This window comes from Astatotilapia calliptera, chromosome 2, assembly GCF_964374335.1.
Source record: "Astatotilapia calliptera chromosome 2, fAstCal68.1, whole genome shotgun sequence".
NCBI lineage: Eukaryota > Metazoa > Chordata > Actinopteri > Cichliformes > Cichlidae > Astatotilapia > Astatotilapia calliptera.
The window spans coordinates 35,201,379-35,222,729 of NC_137423.1; the positions used below are offsets into that span (position 1 = coordinate 35,201,379).

At 39.5% G+C, this 21,351-nt stretch overlaps 1 protein-coding gene across 5 annotated transcripts in view; it reads right to left on the reverse strand.

Annotated features, from left to right (window-relative positions):
- drp2 (dystrophin related protein 2) overlaps window positions 1–21,351 on the reverse strand; it is a 176,026-nt gene that overhangs the window by 57,020 nt on the left and 97,655 nt on the right. For 4 of the 5 annotated variants that reach the window (XM_080308321.1, XM_080308312.1, XM_026145315.2 and 1 more), the window contains one exon: window positions 16,628–16,802. In XM_080308321.1, the coding sequence (XP_080164447.1) occupies window positions 16,628–16,674 (47 nt within the window). In that variant the 5' untranslated portion in view covers window positions 16,675–16,802. Of the gene's footprint in view, window positions 1–16,627; window positions 18,083–21,351 lie in introns of those variants that run through there. The other variant, XM_080308317.1, reaches the window with a different exon arrangement.

A 21,351-nucleotide genomic window follows, 5' to 3' on the forward strand; every position in this document is an offset into this window, starting at 1 on the left:
GGGCTCTGACACATAAGGGATTAGGTGTCAGGTCAGCGATGGCAGTTTCAGAAATCGCATGTGGGGAAAGCTTCGAGACTTTAAGGAGAAAAAGACAGAAAGGTGAAATCAAGCTTGTAAGTGCACGTTTCAGAACTGATAGGCCTCTTTGTTCAACCCTGTGTCAGAAAACCTGTGTGAACCAGACCATGATGTCCCCTAGCCTCTTGTTGCCCCTCCAGCTGTACTCGCTGTGGTAATTGAATCAGAGAGGAGCTGTTTTTCCATGGCCCCTGCAGAAGAGGCTGTCAGTCCATAACAGGCGTGAGGACACACACACAACCATACCAAAAATACACACATACAATCACTCAGCATGAATGGAATGAGTTTTCTGTTTCAAGTAAGAGCAAACCAGGGCCTCGGATATATCTAAGTAAGGTCATCCATCAAAAGATGACCCTGACACTTTTGCAGAGAAGCTTCAAAATGCTTCGAACTATGCAGCAGACATTCACACAAGCAATCAGAACAGGCACGAAGAAACACGCACATACACAGCTCAGAGCGCATTCGCTGATCACTGCTTTCCATTACACACACCGAGGGTGAAACAAATAGAGCGCTGTGCTGGAATGTAATCGCTGTCACATGGTGAGGGCTGCCAAGAACAACTCCTGCCCTGCTAAGCTACAGGGAGCCCAGGCTTAAGGTTTGCCAGTACGTGAGGCTGACTGAAGTTATTTTATCTCAACTGGAAACATCATGATATTCATTTAGGTTTTTTTGTGGGTCAGCCTCTGCTGCACTGGATAAGGAGATGCCAGGGATTTTGCCTGTATGTGTCCAAAAAGAGGGAAGAAAGGACCAAAAGAGGAAAAGGTTTGGTGGGTGAGCTGTTCTTACTTTATCCAAACTTATTCAGTCTAGGTTTTGATAGACGATATGGCATCTTTGTGGTGATATGCGGTTTTTAGTATTTGCTCATTTGTTTTCTTTTGTTTGTAATTTGTCTGACCATTGTATGTGGGGAAAGCTTTTGTTGAGATGTCTACTCCTGGGAAGATTGCGGCATTCAATCAACACACACCTGAATGGCTGAGACCAGAAAACTGCCTAAAACGTCTGCTTTTGCAGAAGTGGTCACATTTTTTCCCTTAGTAGCATCTGGCTGCCAGTAGTAGTACCCTCTAAATTCCTAAGGAAGCAGTAGGCGTGCACCTAGTTTCCTACAGGATTGCGCAGAGAAAACTTTTTTTCACATTGAAGAACAAAGGGAGAAAATTAACCAAAAACAAAAACATTCTGTGGGTCTGTTCGTGTTTGTGCTGTGCATAGGCCTGTATCTATGCCTGTCTCAAGCTGCTCAAAAATAGCCAACAGGCTTGATGGCAATGCCAGAAATAATCGATACAAATGGGCTAATGGCAATGCTTGAGTGCATGGCAGACTGCTTCCTGTGTCTGCCCTTGACACGGCACACGCTCAACGTACAGAGTCATCTGCTGGCATCACAAACAACAGTCTAATGATTGAAAGGCAGCCAGTTGCACGAGCACACACGATGAGATACTCTGGTCTGAATTGAGACTGGTACTCAAAATACCAGATATTGTCATAGTGAAGAATGCAGACCTTTTCATTTCCTGGATTAGCGTCATGCGATGGATTCATAAGAGATAAAATATGCCACCCAACATTAGAGAGACTGATCTTTGTTGTGAATATGAATAAACAGATTCTTGCTACAGCAGCTGAGGTAACAATCAACATCCCCGTGTCCTTGAAAACGACACTGCATCATTATCAGCTCATCGCTGTGGTGGCTCTGGAGAAGAATGCCAATCACAATGTTCTGGGTGTAAATATAAGATTGCATTGCTCCTTGGTTAACCTTTCAGTGTAAGTCAGTGTTCTACCAGGTGAAATAATGTGTTACATGAAAATTAATGGTGTGTGTCAATATTTATTGAGATTTAGCATCGAAAGTAAATAATATGGTCAAACAAAACTCCAATTCCCTAATCGGTGAGAAAGATTACAGAGAGAAACATAGTGCTTGGTTTGATGATTAATTCATGCATAGGAGGATATGCTCAGTGTTTCTCCTGATTTAGAAGAGAGTAGCGTGCTAGCGTGTTGCCTCGGGGCCCAGAGAAGCTTTGAGCACAGCCCCCTCATCTCATTCTTTCTCAATTGCAAAGACATTGCAAGAGAGCTGCCAATGTGATGAGCCCTGTTGATACAACCACTGCATTTTGTTCAATTATGTATAAAGAATTATTTTTTTTTCCCCAAATCTCCTTTTGGTTTTGAATTCTGCTTTATACTCAATTTGATTGTTTTTACCTTCATACAATAAAGGATTAACCTTTTTTTTGTTTTCAACCCACTCTGTCATAATTAAATGTTGCAGATAATCAGCACATTAGAAAGCTTTCCACCAACGAACCAAGTCGTCCTTTGGGTACTTTCAGTTTGCTGCCAAAAAAAGTGAGTCTTTGAATGTTTCAAATGGTAAATGGCCTGTATTTGTATGATAAGATAAGATAACTCTTTATTGTCATTGCACAGTCATACATAGTACAGTAGTACAATGAAATTGGAAAACTGTCCTACGTCGGCACTACATATAACACAACACGACACGATATGACACATCACAACACAACGTATAGCACTTTTCTAGTCCCTAAGGACCCCAAAGCGCTGGTGCCTCACACACTGGTGATGGCAGCTACATTGTAGCCACAGCCACCCTGGGGCGCACTGACAGAGGCAAGGCTGCCGGACACTGGTGCCACCGGGCCCTCTGACCACCACCAGTAGGCAACGGGTGAAGTGTCTTGCCCAAGGACACAACGACCGAGACTGTCCAAGCCGGGGCTCGAACTGGCAACCTTCCGATTACAAGGCAAACTCCCAACTCTTAAGCCACTCCCATATATCTAACTACACAAAACCTTTGGCTGGTAAGTGGCTCAATCTGTCACATTAGCAAAATATAAATTTATGACCTGATCAAGAAAAATGAGAAGGATCACTAAAATGACCAATCAGAACTTATGGTTTGTCTTTTTTTTTTTGCTTGTTTGTTTTTCCAATCTTCATGTCTTTGTGGAATGAAAAGCCAAAACACAACTATAAGAAATTAATGAAAAATTAAATGTTCAGATAAAAGACATTGCAACATTTGGATAAGTAATTCAAGAAGCAGCAATAAATGGCTGGGGCTCTTTCATATCATTAGTACAAAAATGGATTTGAACAGAACTCTAATGGTCTATTGCTAACATTTAAAATTAATTTTCCTCCTGTTGGAGCAGAAACTACTTTCTTGCTGTTCAACTACTTTTTGCCTCCAATTGCAGTCTCTAATTGTCTTTCCTCAGAAAAGTGCACATATTTTAAAAATAGTAGGCTATGTTTTTAGACTAAATCTTGTAGCATGTTTTGTTGCCGACATTTGCAATAAAATGCAACCTGTCTCAAATAAGTAAATGTACAGTGAGCATAGTTATGCCAGTGTGGGGTTTTTTAACATGTCATATTGTCTTTTTTTTTATATATATATCCTGGCAGAGTCAAAATTGTTAGCCCCTCCTGATGCTAATAGTCAATTCTATATTCTTTTTGCTAACAGTTATCTGCTGACTGCTGGAGGTTTTCTTTTAAAATCTTCACATAAGCTTCTTTCTTCATCCTTTGCACTTTAATGAGATTCCCAGTTCTAGTTGCACTGAAGCATCCCACAGCATAATACTCCCACCGCCATGTTTCACTGTTGAGACAGTCTTCTTTGGGTTATGTGCCTCTCCCTTCTTTCTTCAACCATAAGCAGCATCTCTGTGGCCAAAGAGCTTTAGTTTAGTCTCATCTGACTACAGAACTCACTTCCAGTATCCATAATCTTTCTCCATTGTCTGTTCTGCAAAAGTTTTTCTTGGTCTGTAACCTCACTATATATTACTGTGCACGATTCTAGTGATTGTCTTCTTTGAGACCACAGTTCCCAACTTGGCTAAGGCATCCATGAGTGTCTTGGCAGTTGTTCTGGGGTCTTTGGACACATCTCTCACTGGTTTTCACTCCAGAGTCTTTGAAATCTTTTGCTTTCTTTCTCTGCCAGGCTTCTATGTTCTGTACTTTGTGACACTCTAAGAATTTCTTGATGACGTTTTCACTCCAGTTCTTGACACTTATAAATGCTGTGATAACTTTGTATATTCATCTCCTGCTTTGTGAGCATCAGCATTCATTTTCCTCAAGCCTAAACTGATGTATTTTCATATGAGGCCTGGTTCCGTGGGTTTGCAGTTTGTTTTTGGAAAGCAGCTATTATCCTCCACCTGTTGAGGTGGAGCTAGAGGTTGTCTCTCCTCTTGGGATCTCCTGCAAATCATCAGATGCAATTAACTGCCGTTAGTCTCATGTGCACTTACATGAGGACGCTGCTTATTTCCTGCTGCCTTGGATCACAATTCACTGTTTTCCAGAAGTGCTCCTAGATCACCTGCCTGCCCACGGTCAGCCTCTTCTTGGACCAAGGGTTCTTCTGGATCCTGCACTTGAGTCCTAAAAACCATAGCTTACTAAATCTGACAATTTTATTTTCAGCACAATGTTTTTTCAAGTGATGGCTCAAATCCTTGAAGTTTTTAGACTGTGCATAAATTGGAAGATAACCCTAAGTTTTATCTTGATTTTACTAGCTTTAAACTAAATGAAGTTAAAGTATACTTTTGGAGAGCAGTGGTTTCTGCTGAATAGGGGGTGAATAATATTAACGCTGTTAATTTTTGTTTTTTCTGGAAAAACAATGTTATTCTATGAAAATACAATGTACAATTTGTGCTTTTTTTAAAAAAACAACAACAATTTTTGCATGTTTACAAATTATTTGTTGAAAACCTCTGTCACGGCTGAGCAGCTGATATATTTGCAGTGTGGACCCAAAAAGCAGACAAGGGAGAGATGGCAGTGAAGTTTAAACAAAAAGGGAGCCATTTATTTGGCTGTAAAAACATGAAAACAAAAGAAAAGCAAGGCAAACAGGAGCAAGAACTAAAACCTAAACTGGAAATAACTATGAACAACTATGACAGGAGAAACATGAACACGAACCTGAGCAGGTGCATGCGAGAAACTATGACGAGAAAACATGAACATGGACCTGAACATGAACAGAATCACGAGAGACCTGACGTGACGTAGAGGGAGAAAAACAGACGAACCGACAATGAACAAAGGGAGACAGATGACTTGAATACACAGGAGGGTAATGAGGGAAGTGAGAACACCTGGGGAAAACAGCTGACACAAATGAACCTGAACGCCACAGGGGAAGTACAACTAAACACACTGAACATGGAACATCAGACTCTTCACAATAAAACAGGAACAAGAAAAGGGACGTAGACAAGACAACATGAGCTTGACAAATAGAACATGCAACATGCAGACATGAAATACACGGGGAGACTCAAAAGACACAAGGAGACATAGAAGAAACATAACTGGACCAAAACTCGACTAAACGTAAACTAAAATAATAACAGAAGAACTTCACATGATTTCAATTTAACAATCAAAAATACAAAATAAACTCAGAATGCTGGATCACAGACCCAGCCCGCTGACAATGTCTTGCTGTGTTAAAAAACCCTTTGGGAAAATTTGGATAAAAACCTATTCCATATAGAGACACACTAGTTGTAATTTTATGTAAACAAATAAGAACTAGTGTGTCTCCATATATTTTATGAACTATATAGAGACACACATGTGCACATATCCCAGTGTAATCCATAGACCAAAATCTTTGGAGCTGGATTACCATACTGGCATAGAGCCTATTTTGAGCACAAAAATAAGTTTCTCACACTGCAAAGCATTTGAAAATCACAACAGTAGGTAATTTAAAGTTGTGACTGTCAATATCAATAAATTATATGCTGTCATAAAAGTACACTGCTAACAGCATGTTCATGTTTACCAGCTTTTCCCAAGCTTCTCCCTCCTCTTTCCCTTTTTGATTTTGTACTCTGTAGGGGTAGATCGTGTCATGCATGATGCATTCAGAGACTCCTCCTGTGGCGGAGGAGTTTTACTGATTCCTAGCCTAAAGGATTTCTTCCAAGAGCAATCTTACTGATATTTGTGGGGAACAGACGTGACGAATGACATGAGCAGAGCACCTACTGAAGCCATTTTCCACAATTGGAAATACTGTATGCATTTGAATATATAAAAAATATAACAGCCATGGGGAACACATTCCTGTAACAAATTCCTCACAGCGGCATGAGTTAATAGAGGAAACTGTGCATGCTTCGAGCTCTGAGCGACAAAACAAACATTAATAAAAAAAGAAAAGAAACCAAAAATACTGACGCTGTTCCTTAGTAGCAATTCTCAACTTGAGGAATATTTAGACATATAAAGCAATCTATTTGGTTACTTCAACAGAGAAGATAGTTTTCTCTACTTTCTTTTCCTTCTTTACCTTTAAGAACAGAAACTAAACCATCTTAATCAGTGACTCACTGCTATAATTATCTACATTCAGAATGTCCTATATGAATCATGCACATTTCCACATCATAATTATAATACAATATGTCAATATAGTCTCAGTGGGTTCTGCTAGATGCCTACAATATGTACAGTAGAAAATACTGTAGAAAATAAAGATATGGTATTATAAATGTATCTTGCTATAATGCTTCGCATATTACAGAGAGCAATTTGACATTGCACTGGTATGTAAAGATGTGAATGAAAACCGGGCGGAATTTCAATGCAAATGCAAATGCACAGACATGGATATACAGACAAGGGTTGAGTGGGTACATATGAATACAAATAAGGTTGCTTTTTCCCCCCAGCAGATACCCAGGATGTATCATTAGCACAGCACAGAGTAGGGAAGGTGTAAAAGGTGTTAGGAGAAGCTGAGACACTTGAAAGAAATAAAAGATGACAAATAAGAAGCACGAGAGATCACTGCTGAAATGGTCATACAATCCCACTCCTCTTTAACACCTGAGTGTATATGTTCAGTGTCAAGACAAAAAGGAAAACCAGTGATATATTTTCCAGATTTATTCTGTGCATATTGGTGTGAGCCTGCAGAGCAGATGTTTTCCCCCAGAAACATTATTTCGTTTTACTGATTGTGGAAGTTAATGTGTTTATGTTCATTCATCCAGACATGGATCAGCATACTTATCACTATTTTATGCTTATGAGACTCTGCGGAATTTTTTTTTCTTCCTGTTTTTAATCTGTCAAATTTTAACAATAAGCCACATGGAGAGGTGCTGGGACTCCAGAGTGGATCCGTCCTTCGTTGGTTAGTTGCATTGCCTAAATATCACTACTTCCCCTTTCATTCAATATAGATAGCTTGTTGCGGAAGAGCAAGCAGAACAAGAAGCTGACAGAAGTGCGAAACTGTTAACATATTTTAGTAAAGTAGCAAATTATGGAACTTTCAATACTCAGAGATTTAAACAACTACATTATCTGCTTTAGAAACATTCTAAGAGTAGGACTGAAGAGGGGGTAGTCATCAGCCATTCATCACACTGCCTCGCTAAAGCACTGTGCAGTCAGTGTATTGCTGGTGTCTCTGCTGAATCAAACTAATAACGTTTGGGAAGCTGCAGAGCCATATCAGAAAAGCTGGTATGACATAGCCACTTAAATAAACACCTCCTTCAGCAAATAATAATAATCATTACAACCATTTTTACTAATATTGTCCTGCTGCAGGGACACTAGAAGAATTTGTGTTTGTGTTGTTACCTTTCGTAATGAGAAACTGTGTTTATTAATGTTTTGTTTGTTTTTCAGTGTTTTAGGAAGGTAGATAAAAAAGTAGGTCTTCTTTAAAAGTGCCCAATATGTGGAACATTACAACTGTCATAAAAACTCACTGGCTACTTCATTAGGTACACCTATTCAACTATTTGTAGACAAATATCTTTAGCCAATCACATGGCAGGAACAATATATTTTGTGACGAAGACATGTTATCTGCTAAAGTTCAGCATCAGGATGGGAAAGAAAGGTTATATACGTGACTTTGGCATGGCATGGTTGTACACAGACTGGTTGGTATGAGTACTTCGGAAACTACTAATTTACCATCTCAAATTGGTTTCTTGAACATGACAGTGACTTCACTGTACTCAACTGGCCTCTACTAATTTCTATATTTCCATATTTCTAAAGAGTGTAGAAGATACCTGCTCTGTCACTTGCCTCTCTTTGCAGTTTCCAGACCTTTTAAATGAAGATAAAGAGTCAAAACTGGTATGAACTTTTAAAGCAAATACTTTTACTATTATACTTTTATACATCAAAGCAGTACGTTAGACAACTAAATTTTAAACTAAACAGCGCACTTGCAAGGATAGCTCATGGTTTCTAGTTGTTACAGTAAAGCAACACCTTTATTTTTTTTTTCCTGGTATTACTGAGTCCTAATTCATCACAGTACTCAATGCAGTCTAAGATGACAAAAGAAAGAAAAATTAGATCATACAGTGAAACTTACTCAACTAACAGCTTTTTATTTATCACTAAGCAAGGTAATGACAAACTAAATGAATGCATGCTGTATATTCATTTTTTTAATCCTTTAGAAGCTAAAATATGAGGTAATTAGTTGTTTTAAACAAATGATTGTGCACAACAACAAAGCTTAAACTAGATCCATAAGGAAGAAGAAAAGACACTACAGAGAGGTGATATGATTTAAAATACAAGCCACACTTGTTATGTTTTGGTGACACCTAGAATCAACTGCCTTTCTCATTGTTCTTACAGTGGACAAGATCAAGTATTTGGTAAGTTGAATGTTACAGAAAGAGTGACAGCACCCACAATAAGTGTGGTCAGTGACAGTAAAACGTGTATCCAACATTTAAAATGATTCTCATATGCATCTGCTCATGTTTAGTTATACTTGAATTTTTAAAGTAAATGTTTAAATGGACCGGTTCCTATATAGCACTTTTCTACTCTATTCAAGCATTCAAAGCGCTTTATACAACATTTCTCATTCATCCATTCATATACAACCATTTTTTCTATGCCTAAGTGCTTTCTATCTAACATTCACACTCTGATGAGCTCATTTGACAGCAGCTTGGGGTTCAGTATCTTACCCAAGGATACTTTGACATGCAGACTGCAGAAACCGGGGATTGAACCACCAACCTTCCAATTAGTAGATATCCACAGACACCCAAAAGATCATGCAGATGAAAACGCTCCCTTCACTGGTAAATTAAAATATAGTTCTGCAGTTGAGTGTCAAATATCTAGATTTCCACTGCTTACATGGGAAGTCCCCAAAAAAGCTTGCAGTCATTATATTACAGTGGATGGGATTTATCAGGTGATATGAATAACTGACAATACATTTGTTACAAGCAAACTTTGGGAAAGATGTGACCAAAACTTTACTGTTTTGTGGAATTTAAGAGTGAATAGACGTATGTCATATTATTGCTTTGACTACATCATAATTTATTTCTTCCCTCCTCTAAAAAGCCAAACTCTTATTTCTGATATTAATAATTTCTTCCATTTGCACTCCAGTAGGAAACAGTAACTACTTTATAAGAACCTAAATTCTTAGCTATATTTATAATTTGTATCCAACTGCTATAATTACAACAATTATTATTATTTATTTTTTTTGGTGTAATAGAAAAATCTTTAGCTCGCTGATCCACATTTGACCCCAAAGCAGCTCTTACTATGGGAGAATGAATGCAACCAGGGCTAATGTAAAAATAAATAAATACACATCCAAATCCCTCATTGTCTTCTAACTCCCAAAGACGGTGTTTCTCCCAATTTGTGGATTTGATTTGCTTCATATAAACCATTCAGCTTACCTCTGTACAGGGTGAGCACAAAGCCTCATTATTTTTACAGCTAGTCAAACACTGCAGCAGTCCAAAATGTCCAACATTGTCTCTAATCTGCACAAAACACTTCTGATTTGTTCTGCATCAAATGACTGGTGAGAAGATATAGTTCCGTGCTCTACTCACTCTTGCTTAATTTGAAGCTGTTTACAGCTTGGGATTAATGTTTGTACACACACACACACACACACACACACCTACACACACACACACACACACACACACACTATGTGGTAACTTGCCATATTATTCATGGGGATCCCATTTCCCCAATGATTTGTTTTATCATTAAAGTGTATCAAAGTTTGTTTTTTCAGCCTTGCCACCAGATACGCTTTGAGCAGCATGATATGCGTGACATCAATGGGAGTCTCTCAAGGAAAGAGAGGGAAGGAGTGTGTTAGGACTCTTTAAATTATTATAGAATTGATTTAGTAATTGATTAAGACACGGAAAAGGCTTACAAATAGTAAAATTAAAACCCCTGAAATCTGGGCCACATTTACAGCAGTTAGCCTCGTGGCTTAAACCTCATCCATCAGTATTACAAGGACATAGTGAGTCTGAGCAAATATATACAAAGCACTTTAGAAGAATGCAGCCTTTTCTTGAAATAAACTCCTAGATCTCAATATGATTCTCAGGCAGCAGTAAAAACAAAATCCACTCCTTCGAGTGACTAAATGATTGATGGCTAAAATTCCCAAAAGAGTGCCACATACATCAGGCCCTGTCACTAGCAACTACAGAAGAATAGGTTTTCACCCAGCCTTGAACAATTTAATTATCATTAACATGTAATTGGAGCTAAATAAGCCCTGCGGGGATCATACTGTAGCTTTTCCTGTGGGTGATGTAGGAAAAGTGGGGCACAAATAACCAAAGGCGGACCGTCTCTAGAATTGCTAGTAAGCATAGGATGATGTGGAGGTGGAGGATAGTACAAGAAAAAATATAGCACCAGCAGAACAAGGTGAGATCTGCAAGAGGAAAATGTACAAAAATTCAAAGTAAATGGAAATAAAAGATATCTTGAATTAGGAGGACACTGGTAGACGTGATAGATGTGAATAGAGATAGAGGTGTTGTCATAATAACAAAGATGGAGACAAAAACAGACTCAGAGGTCTCCCTTTGCCCTCAGACAGACGCTGAGCGTAGGTGGTTGGCTCTCTGCAGTTATCTGAGCCATGCGGCAAATAAATTCATAGCATGCCACTGAGCTACCCACACGAACCCCTGTGGGCATTCCCTGCAGTGAATAACAGTGGGCATGTCCCTACGTGCCACAGCCTGAACCTTAACAATGCTTGTTATTGTTATCAATATGGTTAACACTAATCAACTAAACTATGGCAGAAAGTCTGTTTGGAGGAAGCAAAGTCATACCTGCAAGTGAACTGTGATGATTCAGCAACAGCCTATTTTTGTCTGACTACAACAGTATGCAAAAATAGGACGCGGTAGCTCCAGCCTCACTGGAAAAACGCCATGATTGAAACTGTCCTCCCACACTAAAATGACCAACTAGTTTGTTCACGAAAACAGGTGTTATTTAATTGTTATTACACTTTTCAGTTGAACTCAATAGAGAGGGCGTAGTAAAAGTAAAAACTCCCTCCTACCAGGAAGAAACAGTAACCAGGCTCAGGGAGGCGCAGTCATCTGCCACAACTAGAATGAGGTGAGGGCAGGAAAACAAGACAAAAGACACATTGTGGAAGAGAGCCAGAGACTAATAAGAACTTAAGATTTAATGCAGAGTGGTGTATAAACACAGAGAGTGAAAAAAGGTGAGTGAAGAAAGAACACTCAGTCCATTATGGGAAGCCTCCAGCAGCCTGTGTCTATTGCAGTGCAACTAAGGGAGGGTCCAGGGTCACCTGATCCGGCCCTAACTATATGCTGTATCAAAAAGGAACACTTTAAGCCTTTAATGTTAAAAGTAGAGAGGGTGTCTGTCTCCCAAATCCAAACTGGGAGCTGGTTCTACAGAAGGGGTTATGTGGTATAGTTAAGATGCTTCTAGAAGCCATGTTAAATAATTCTATTTAAACCAGTGACTTTTGCACAAACTCTAAGATTTTAGGTAAAATAAATCACACAAACATAAAATGGGCAGAACATTTAAATGTTAAGCTTCCTTTGTTTTCCAAAACTGTTAAATCCATGAATCTTTTTCACTCTTTACAAAAATCTTGATAAGGGAAAAAGGTTGATGTGCCACCTAATGACATTTAAATTGATAAATGCCACGGCTGAGGAGATTCTTAGTGCCATGTCACATTACACATTATTTTGTTCCTGTTCTGAAAGAATCATTAGAAATTGTCACTGTTCATGGCTAAGATTGTTAAGCCCGTTGTCTTTTCTCATAAGGTCAGCAGTTCAACATCCAATCCTGATTTAACCAGCAATTCAGTTTCTTTGACTCTCCAACTTCTCCAACCCTAATCCGATAATCGAGTGGATTTCAGGTCTAAATTTATCCAAACAATTAGTGAAAACATACGTGAACAGCAAGGGCTGTGAGATGAAACTCAAACCTAATCAAAAGTTGGGTGTTGTTTTGTTCCACCTCTATTTCAACAGCCTTTTAAGGTAAACTGTGTACACTCTATTAAATGGAAACACTCCACTCAATGGTAGGAACAAAAACTAATAAGACTGTTTACTTGGAGGACTTGTTGCCTTGGTCAGATTGCCAGCAATCTTGCAGTGGGGCAGATGAGTAAGACTAAGAGGTTTTAAATAGACAAAAAGCAATCATTCAAAGTATACAGCTATTCTAGCAACCCATTTTATCGTCTGTAAATAGTCTGAATCAAACATGGATGTCTGAACCAGGTTTAATGGGACTGAATAGAACTGCACTCACTAACAGCTATAAACAGGATAGTGGCATAGAGTAAAAGCCAAAAGCCAGTCAGATTCATCCTCTGAGAACCCTGATAAAGTATAAGATATAAGGAGAGTCAGTCAATTACACACATGCCCATTATTACCATTTCTTTCAAAGTGCTGTAGAAGCACCATCACAAACAGACATAATAGCTTCAGAAACACACACGGATTAGTTGGATTAATTTTCACTTTGAAATGGATCGTTCAACTACAAAGACAGATGGAATGTGACAGCTGCACAAGCCTAGCATTTTTTCTCTCTCACAGTTTTAAAAGATGCTTCATTCAGCGATATCATGGCTCAATAAAGGCAAAATAAGCCCCCTTTTCTCGATTTTTCAAATTTATTAAAGGCATCCAGTCGAATGGACACAACTGAGAAATGAAAAAGGAATCAAAGATAATTCTCTGATTGTCCACTGAATAAATTACAAAAGAGCTAAAAGAACAACTGATCCCTTTATAAACCAGTCTGAGAAAAATAGCATAAATTCACTGAAACCTCCTACACTCTCATACTGTATTTTCTTATATAATAGTTACAGATGGCTGAATAGTCTCACCAATATGGTTGGAGTAATAAATGTCTCTTTTATATATGTATTCATAATCAGTTAGCAGTGATTATGATAGACACAGTGCAATACAATGCTGTGGTCCACTTGTTTGGGGCTATTATCTCAGTGCTGCATAAGACATTAAACCACAACTTGATATAAGCAATAAAAACAGCATGTCTACATATTTTGCCAAAGGCATCAAAGTGCTATTTTGTAGTCAATAGCACATGCTACACAGCTGGTGAGGGTGAGTGTGAGTGGAGTGGCTCATGGTGTAATGATTTTGCCAATTTTCTATGTAAGACGCCAAAAAAGTGATCAAACCCCTAACCTTCTGTTATCAGCACTGAGTCCAATTAGCTGAGCGACACTGTGTCATGCTGATAAATTCACAGTGCCACTGCCGTCTGTTAGAGAATGCATTTTGTTACACTGTTTACTCCTTATCTTAATTTGTTTAATTCTCTGAGCATACAGGGCAATCAGCAAATTTTGAAAAGCTGCTTTTCCCCGTCTACTCAGGAGTTTGGGGCATCGCTGTAAGGGTGTCTGTGTTGGTCAGGTGTTGACTTTGATCTAACAGAAATATCTGAAAATGTATTAAATGGTTTGATGAGAATGAACTGAAGTCATCTACTGTCAATCAAGTAGCTCTACCATCACTTCAAATACCTGGATAGCAATGCCATTTTCAATTTCTATAAGCAGCGAATTTACTTTCCTGTGTCACAAAGTTTAGGGACTCAAACACAGAAGAAAAGGTTAGTTAATGCACACAAATCCAAATATGAAAACCTAGAAGGAGCTGCAAAGGAAAGCAAAACAGAAAACTAGGAGCACCGGAGATGCACATAGGCAAGCAAAAAGGATGGACTGAAAAGAACACGAGGAGAGCAGCTGGACGAAACTGAACACAGAACTAAACAGGCAATGCTAATGCGAGTGAGGGAGACAACGGAGGGAAAACAGAAAGAAAGAAAGACAAGGAAAAGAACATACCCGAAAGGAAAAGCAATAAAAAGAAGCAGTAACAACAAAGGCAAAGTGAAGCACAACAGATCCAGTGATTCACAAGAAATAACCTCCCTTCCAAGGAAAAGGTTGTAACCTCAAGCTGTTATCAACAAGTTGGCCAACGCAGATGCTGCGTGTGAAATATAAAAATAGAATAATATGTGTACTGGCAGTATCATCTTTAGAGACATCGGCATCTTAGAAATCATGGGTGAAAAAAAAGAGTTGTCTACCACCCTCAAAGTTTTAAAAAGACGTATTTTAATCAAAATCATAATCATTTCATAATCCTTACCACACAGTGAGTGGAAATGATTCAAGCTGAAACCTGATCTGTGATGAGATTCAAATCCCAGCATCCTGTTCAAAAGCCAGCTGTGTTTGTACAAACGCAGTCTCACGTAATACAGACTCTGTCGTTCCTTTTAACTGAAAATGCGCCTATATGGCATTTTAGGCATGTTTAAATGTATTTTCTCCAATGGAATAAAGGAAAGGCCAGTATGCTTACTTTGGAAAACCTGTTAACCTTCCACCTGCTTACCTCAACTGCAAAGGCGCACATTTGTCACTGAGAGCACTTAGCTCAAAGCACTACAGTGCTTAATTACAACCTCACTGAGCTGTTAGCCAGACTTCAGAAAATAATACTGCAGTACAACAGGGAAAGTTTCAATTAGTTCAGTCTAGGTACAGTATACTATAAAGGATAATGCAGGAGACTTTAAACAAAAGAAGGAAGCTCTCGTGACTTTATTAGAACAAAGCCTCAACCACCTGTCAATCAGTGCCAGACAGGCCATTATAAAGCCAGTTGTCTGCTCTTGTCCAGCCGCTGGCACTGAACGCAGTCAGGCGTTTCATCTGGACAGCACTCACCCTCAAGGTTAGACAGCTCTTCGGCAAAGCTCTTCCTCATTCATTCATTCTTTCCCTCTTGCCACTCCCCTTTTCCTACATAGCATCTCTCTCGTGTGAAGATTTAATACCCGTTCTCTATCTCTCTCCTCCTCCCCGCATCGACGTCGTCCTGTATTCCTCTCTTCCTCTCTCAGCCTGATGAAGTCAGAGTGTTGCTCGGATATAAACAGCCACTGCAGGCCATCCATAGTGATCTCATTACACAGGACTGCAGGGGAAACTGTCCTACCCAATTTAACAACTATCCTTCCTTAACCTCCCCCTCCCCCTTCTTAGATACATCAGGGTCAAGTAAGCAATTAAGGGGCCAATTGTCTAAACAGGATGCCAGTTGAATGGAAGATATAAAAATCATACAGCAAGCCCGGACAGTTTCCAATTAAGCATCAAAGCATGAACATAACTGTTTTTCACTGGCACATCTCTCAAGTACAACTTGTGCAATGGCAGCATTAACCTATATTATATGAATAATTAATAAGCTGACTGGAAAGAGACGTGAAATGTGTTATTGTGTGACAGCACATTATCAGACAATGCTTTTAATTACCTGAACACAGTGAATAGCAACATGAAGAATCATTAGGTGGAAAATGGGAAACAAGCAAAGAACAGTGTAAATGGATATCACATTAGCTCCGGTGCTACTGTGTGACGGGCTGCATGTGAACTTGTTGTTTTCCCCACAGGGATATAACCACAAAATGACAACAGCCATAAATAAGGGTGCGACTTTAAAACTCTGGGTTATTATTAATAGATGCTGCACAAACAAATTCTATGTATAGATGTTGTAAAGCCAAAAGCCACTCCAACATTACATTATTACTTCAGTGTGCATCTCTAAAGTGCTTATAAAGAGGACAGGAATAAGCTTTGCCTTTTTCGTTCTTTCCATCAGTGCTTCAATAGAAATAACTGGCTTTAGAAACATTAAGTTAAACTGAGTGAATCTCAGCATGCCAAGATGTGTTTGGACTGTGATGATGGTGAAACAGTTCCATAACAAAAAAGCTGATTGGATGCAGCTTACAATCATCTGCGCCTTGAAAAAAGCATGTTTATATCTTTTGAGAAAAACTAGCAGATACAGAAGGGCAATCAGCAATTTTGTTACCATAGAGCTGAGAATGTCAACTGCGAGCAATCAAGACGGGTTCATTTCACCCAAAAAGTCTGCAGTCAGCCTCTGTTCCCAGGTACATACGGCATTCTTCTTTGAGACAATCATCCATACAGATGGTTCCAGGCTTTTCCAAATGGCTTTGACCTCTGTGAAAACCAGCGTGAGTGCTAACTTACCGGATATTGTGCGATTTGCGTTTGATCTCATTCCAGCAGAGGTTCATTTCTCCTGTTTGATTCGGGCCACCCCCTCTCAGTCTCCTACACTCAGTGCCCTCCTCCTGCCCCTCACCGTCCACTGTGGACTGGCATGGCACACAGTGGCATCCCGGCCACGAAGGCCGCCCCGCAGCTAAAAACACACACACAGCAGGACACACACAGGTGAGTATTACAGTTTGGACAAATTTGAATTGATTGCTGATAGATGGTGTTCTGCTCTTATATTTAAAACCATTGAGGTAAAAAAAAAAACCAAAAAAACTAAACCCTCAACTTTTGTTGTGGCATAACATTAGTTGAGAAAGAAACAAAAGATAAAAGATTCGGTGCTACAGTGATGGCTTTCCAATGCGTTAAATTCTTTCTTCACAATATTAAACTGATATGTTTTGGAGTCTGACAAGCCTGGATCTGTTTCACAAACATGAAAGCCATATATACAGACACAGCAACCTATAAAAACATGTTTTTAAAGCTATAAACCCAATTCCCAACCATTTTTTGACGGTCTTAAAAAATAAAATCTATCGGAATAAAATCACAGAGTTTTGTCACTTCTAAGACAAGACACATTAATTCTTAACATGAAAGTGAATAATGAATCCAAGACAAAAAATGTCGACTGTTGAGAGCAGATTTGTCAAACTATCTGCCAAGCAGCAATTGCATGCTATTCAATCACGACCACATAAAGTCTAGAACTTATAGGGCGCATCATCGTTAAAAGCAGTAAGGACTATGTACCCATTAATAAACAATATCCCAAAATGCGAAGCACGACACACACAAAAGCATGGTCAACAAATCGGGGCCATATGCAATAACCCTGTCCGGTCTGTGAGACAGAAAACCTGATTCATGAGACACCAGCAGTTTTATCCCATTATTCCAATCCATTAAACTCAGGAAACAAACGTAGACAAAAAGCCTCTTTTTCACAGACTTTTAGAGTGAGGGGGTATTCAAGGCTAGATATGAAGAGGTGCAATCCTCTTGATGGAGCTAGGGGGAAAAATATCAAGGAGTTAGTCCACACACACAAGCACACACGGCCTATCATACGGACAAATACACACACACACACAGAGTAATAAGTGGCATTCGGAGCAGGACAAGCTTTTCCAGGTTCGCAGGTCATGATAAATCTCATGTTCGGTCACTGGGCTGTCTGAGGCTTCCTGTCTCTTGTGTTCATTTCACAACCTTTACCTTTGCAGCAGCTGGGCATCTGAGCTTACACCCTCAGCCTTTATAACACACACAGAAATACACGCTCACACACCATGACCGGCAGCGTCCCCTGTGTTGGTCAGAAGGCTCTTATCAGATTGTTTTGAAACTGGTTGATCATATCTCTCCCACAGAAGAACCCAACCTTTAACACTCACTGGAGCAGTCAGCCATCCATCTAAAGCAGCAAAGGGACAAAATACTGCACTCAGTACTCACACAAATATGCACCTATCAAAATAAGTCTTAAACCACTAAAGGTTCAGTGGTCGACTCAAGCAGATTAAGCTATCACCATGTCTACTTTTGAAACTAGCTGGGACTGTAAAGACTGTAAAAACAACACATAAAAGACTTCAGACGACACAGGTGATTCTTGGTCTGCATGCTGGCCTGCCAGGTCCAATCTTTGGTCTTGTATTCATTTATTTATATTGAGCTTTAGTTCTTGTGTTTGACATATTAAAAAAAAAAGATCATTTATTGTTATTTTTAATAACTGAATCATTTGTTTTTTTGTTTTTACTGTTGGCTTGTTTCATTTTCCCTTTTGGGGGGATTTTGTCAAAGTTTGTAAGACAAGACATTTGAAACTGATAATGGAGTTGGTAATTCCATTATTTTCTGATATTTTATGGATGATTCATGAAATTTCAAAGGTTATTCATCTCACTTTATAGGAAAAAAGTCAATGCATGCTTTTATTCTAAATATAAGTGTACAAAGTAGAGACAAAGTAATCAAGAAATTAAGCTCAGAACCTCCCGTGATGTTGATGATAAAATTGGTCTATTCGAAAGCTTGGAAAGAAGGATTGCTGTGTCAATACAAAGTTTTTCTGGGTGATCACCTTTATCCTGTGATGAGACATCTCTATCCTGATGGGAATGGTCTCTTTGAGCATCCCCAGGTCTCAAGTGGTCTCTGAATGGTCTGATGAGTGTGAAAATGGTGTGAATCATATGCTAAGGCCTTCACAGTCACCAACTCTCAACACAGCAGAACACCTGTGACAAATGCTCTCTTACACTACCATCAAAACATCAAATTAGGGAATTTATTTTGAAAGAATGGTGTTTCATCCCTCTACTACATTACAGAGACTCAGAGAATCAATAAATCTGTCCCATGTCATATATTCACTGCACGATGACCCTTTTCTAAAGATTATTCTGCAGAGATGCAAGTGAGAACACAAAAGTCCAATCCAGTCGTCTCTAACATTAACCTGCCAGCTCCAGAGTACGAGGTCGATGTAATGTTTGATTGCATCGGTGTCAGAAAAACCAAGGTTATAGTCTTGGTGAATTCCCAGCTTGTGAGTGGCTGTCTCCTGTCTCCTGCCTCCTGCACACTTTAGCCAGGCTACTCCCTCGCCCAAACCTTTCTATGTGAGAAAGGATAACCTCAGACAGTGTTGTGAAATTATTCTCCTGCTCTTTTGTGTGAAAGCAGGTTATGTTTAAACAGCTTATATTAAATAGTTGTCCTCATTCAAGGACAACTGTTTAAGATTTATAATCGTTATTAATATTCAAAAGAATTAAGATATTTAATAAGATATCTACCCATTCCTCTCTGCTGCAGCGGCTGCAGTCTAAGCAGAGATACCCAGACCTCTTTCTCCCCGGCCACTTCTGGGGGGACACTGGGGTGTTCCCAAACTAGCCCATAGAAGTAATCTCTCCTTTAGTACTGGGTCTGCTCTGGGGCCTCCTTCTAGGTAGACATACACAAAACACCTCACCAGGAGGCGCCCAGAAGGCCTAGCTAAATGCCTAATCTACCTCAGCTAGGCTCGAGGGAAAACACCTGGTGACTGGAGCTTGGCACATGGGGCCCGGCCAGGCGCAATTTGAAAGAGAAACATGGGGCTCCATGTGCCCTTAGGACCAGTGCCTTGTGGTTTAGGTGGCGGTCAGCGGTGGAGTTGCATCCCGGGTTGCAGAGCATTTCTCTTTCAAGCTTAATTGAGCCCAGTATGAACCAGGAAGGAACTTTTGCTGCACTTTCAACATTTCAGTGAATGACTCCCCGGTGAGACGGAAGAATAGACTTGCTTTCAGCCCACTCATCTCCTTTCTTTATCCTTACACTCCTCTGCCTGCATATTTATTCTCCTTTCTATCCTCTGCAGATATACTCTTCTCTCTACCTTTCCAGTCTGTTCGGCAGGCCATCCAACTTCAGATTGGCTGTAGGTTTTTTTTCCTATTTCATATGAATCATAATAACCATCTCATCCTCACTACCGTCTCCTGTTATCTCTCCACTTCCTTCCCTTCCTTTTCTTTCCTCAGACAGCTCCCGTTAGTGTAGGTGAAACTTGTGTGAATCAGCACTACCCGGCACATCTCTCCCACTCCCTCCTGGCTCAGTGTCTCTTTCCCTTTGCTGGTAATCAGGGGTCACGTGTGACTTTGCATATAGTGTTTGCACTGCAAAGACCCCACTAGGATCTCCAGCGCACCTTTTAAAAATAAGAACACATAATAAAGCCTTTCTATTCTACAGACAGATTTGATTCACTTCACTTCACCATTTGTGAATAAAAATGAATGCAAATGAGTAAACAGAAGACACACGTTGCAGAAGAGAAACATGGTTGTTTGTTTGCCTTGGAAAGCTGAATTGTCAAAATGTGAAATGGAGTTGAACAATGACGGCCATCAACCACGCCACTGCAGACATCAAGGGAATACCCCAAGGGTGAAAGATAGCTCTGAGAGAGGTTTGGTTCAGGAGTGAGGCACAAACTGAGTGACAGACGGGGACCTCAGTTCTCTCTTCTGCAGCCTTTTCTCATGCAGCTGCCAGGATCATATAAAGACACAAGGTCATGCATCATTGCACCTGGAATATTCTATTTACAAAATGTATTACATATTATTTTTAAGCAAGTTTATCGGTTTTTTTCTGCAGCAAATTAAATTATAAATGACAACAAAAGATAAGTGATGTCTACATAAGTCATTTAATGCAAATATCTATGTTATTTCAGTCTCATAGGCACACATTTGCATTAGGCAGGCATGTATCAGCCCACAGTGCAAGACATTAGGTGGTTCTGTCTCTCGCTTTAAACTTCAAAAACATGAGTCAAGCTTTAAACATGCATTATTTATGGCCTTGATTGGATGTGGCGTTGCTCAGTCAAGCATATGTACTGCATGTTTTCCTAAGATGCTGAAAAACCAGCTGAGATTTCACTGACATGCCACAAAGTGACACAAACAATATTCGTCTTGCTGCTATGGCTACAACACTCATCTCTCTCTTTTTTCGTTTCATGACCGTTTCCAACAGCAATCACATCTCAACACTTTAAAAACTGCCCCAATTATGTTAACAGTACAGACAGCATATCTGCCTTTTGTTCTTTTCTCTGACCACTCAAGCCGAGCCAACCTGTAATAACATTTTCCAGACAATATGTGAATGCAAAATCA